Source organism: Manacus vitellinus, unplaced genomic scaffold (assembly GCF_001715985.3).
Source record: "Manacus vitellinus isolate BGI_N305 unplaced genomic scaffold, ASM171598v3 scaffold_47_pilon, whole genome shotgun sequence".
In the NCBI taxonomy this organism is placed as follows: domain Eukaryota; kingdom Metazoa; phylum Chordata; class Aves; order Passeriformes; family Pipridae; genus Manacus; species Manacus vitellinus.
In genome coordinates this window covers 2,975,576-2,977,636 of record NW_021940585.1, presented here as the reverse complement: position 1 = coordinate 2,977,636, position 2,061 = coordinate 2,975,576, and the positions used below count along the sequence as shown (strand labels likewise).

General features: G+C 55.9%; 2 protein-coding genes across 2 annotated transcripts in view; one reads left to right on the top strand and one right to left on the bottom strand.

Moving 5' to 3' along the window:
• TRAF3IP3 (TRAF3 interacting protein 3) overlaps positions 1 to 729 on the top strand; it is a 14,378-nt gene extending 13,649 nt beyond the window's left edge. Inside the window, exons 16-17 of the mRNA XM_029962489.1 lie at positions 1 to 95; positions 495 to 729. Coding sequence (XP_029818349.1) covers positions 1 to 95; positions 495 to 578 — 179 coding nt within the window. The 3' untranslated portion in view covers positions 579 to 729. The remainder of the gene's footprint in view (positions 96 to 494) is intronic.
• A 617-nt stretch (positions 730 to 1,346) lies between these two features.
• CUNH1orf74 (chromosome unknown C1orf74 homolog) lies at positions 1,347 to 2,061 on the bottom strand (the record flags this gene model as incomplete). Its single annotated transcript, XM_008923775.3, has 1 exon — positions 1,347 to 2,061. A coding segment is annotated over one exon (402 nt), but the record flags the coding sequence as incomplete, so codon positions are not given.

Here is a 2,061-nt window from a genome sequence, read left to right as displayed (position 1 = left end):
AGCTGGAGGCCCTGAGCGAGGAGTACCGCTCGTGCCTGAGCAGGCTGCGCCAGTGCCGCGACGAGCTCAACCGCTCCCACAGCCAGCGGGCCAAGGTGGGAGTCCCAGCCCCAAACCCCAGTGCTGCACATCGGCCTGGGAAAACCCCCCAGTGTGGAAAGATCAGTGACATGTCTGCTAGGGATGAGATGAGGAGTTTCTTCCCCAGCAAGGGGACCTGAGGGAACGACCTGGAGTTGTGTCAGGGAAGGGGTAGGTTGGGTATTAGAAAAAGGTTCTTCCCCCAGAGGGTGGTTGGGCACTGAACAAGCTCCCCAGGGAAGTGGGCACAGCTCCAAGCCTGACAGAGCTCAAGGAGCATTTGGATGATACTCTCGGGCTCATGGTGTGACTCTTGGGGATGGTCCTGTGCAGGGCCAGGAGTTGGACTTGACGATCCCTGTGGTCCCTTCCAACTCTGTGAAATTCCCACTAACAATTGCTTCTCCTCCCAGAGGCAGCGAGGTCACTGGATCCCCCTCCTGGTGGCACTCACAGCAGTGGCCATTGCCACCTTCCTGGCAAGTTACAGGCCATGAAGGACCTCCCTGATGACTGACTTCACTGCAGGAACTGACTGTGCTTCCCCAAAAGTCCGTGACCTCGCCGCAGTGCACCCTCTGCTGTTTTGTACCCGCGTGTTTGGTTCACATCCTGAGCTGGTCTCACTCCAGACAAACTCCCAATAAATGCTGGAATATCACCCCTTCCCTCAGCTGCTTTGGTTACTCTGTTCCAGTGGAAGGTTGCACTGCCCTGTCCCCCGTGGCATTGAAGGACAAAGCCACTTTGGTCATCACTGACAGGTCTCACACAGGGAGGGAGGGACAGGGCATCCCTTGGGATCCTTGGGATCCAGCCTCCCTGGGTTTTTTGCCCCCCAAATTCCCTTCCTTTATTTACTGCCTCCCTCTATGGGACGTTTTTGACCTGCACCATCTCTACTTGTACCTGACAAAGAAACCTGGCTCAGGGAGGCTCTTTAGCACAGTCCCCTTGTTTTCCCCTCGTGCCTGTTCTGAGCAATTTTTCCACCTCCCATCTACCAGGCCTTGTTCTATCCTGCTTTTCTAGCCTGTCTTGTGGCCAAGCATTCCCTCAGCCACACCTGCTTCCCTTTCACTGCCAGCACCACATTAATCTGAGAGAGGCAGAGGTTTTAAGCCCCTTTTGAGCTGCACTGTGCAGGTTTTACAGAACTTGCCCCTCATTCATGCAGAGGCTCAGCTACGACCCAGTGCAAGACACCACCTCGTATGAGCAGTAAATACAACACGGAGCCCCCAACAAACTTCACAAATTCAAAGTACCGTGGTGTTCAAAGTTTTTATTCACCCTCAGCTGCTCACAGCAAATAAATACACCCTTACAGGGCACAATCTGCAGGCAGGACCGAGGCTGCAGAGCAGCTGTGAGCACACACATCCACATGTTTGTCTTCTTTAAAGCACACGCATTTGTTGTGCCACTGGCCCGTGAGGTCAGGAGCATGAGACTGTCACAATTCAGCCTTTGGTGCTCAGAGGCCAAGAGATGCAGTGGGTCACACACAGGGGAACTGGATCTTTTGCCTTGGTCCTCGATGTAAAAAAGGCCAAAAAGTCCAAGTTTGCTCATGTTTTACAAGGCAACTGCTGGAAGAGACACGACCTCGCTGGAAATGCAGAGATCCACAAAGTCACTCTGTGCACTGAATGCCTCCTTCAGCTCATCACGCCAGGCATCCAGCACCTCTCCCAGCTCCGTGTGGAGGCTCTCCGGGATGCTGAAGGAGTAAATCTGGACCCTGAGACCGTCCTTTATCCTGGGGCAGGAGGCCTGGACCGTGAACACCCTCAGTGGTGTCAGTGCCAGGCAGTTCTGGGCGCCCTCCTCCCCGGAGAAGGTGTACACCGCGGGGTACCCCAGCAGCACCCCCACCACGGTGCACAGGTTCCAGTCCTCGGGCTCAACCTCGCTGCAGGACACCGGCCCGGCGCCGGCGGCCTCGGCATCCCGCAGGTGGTCCAGCAGGGAGGCGAG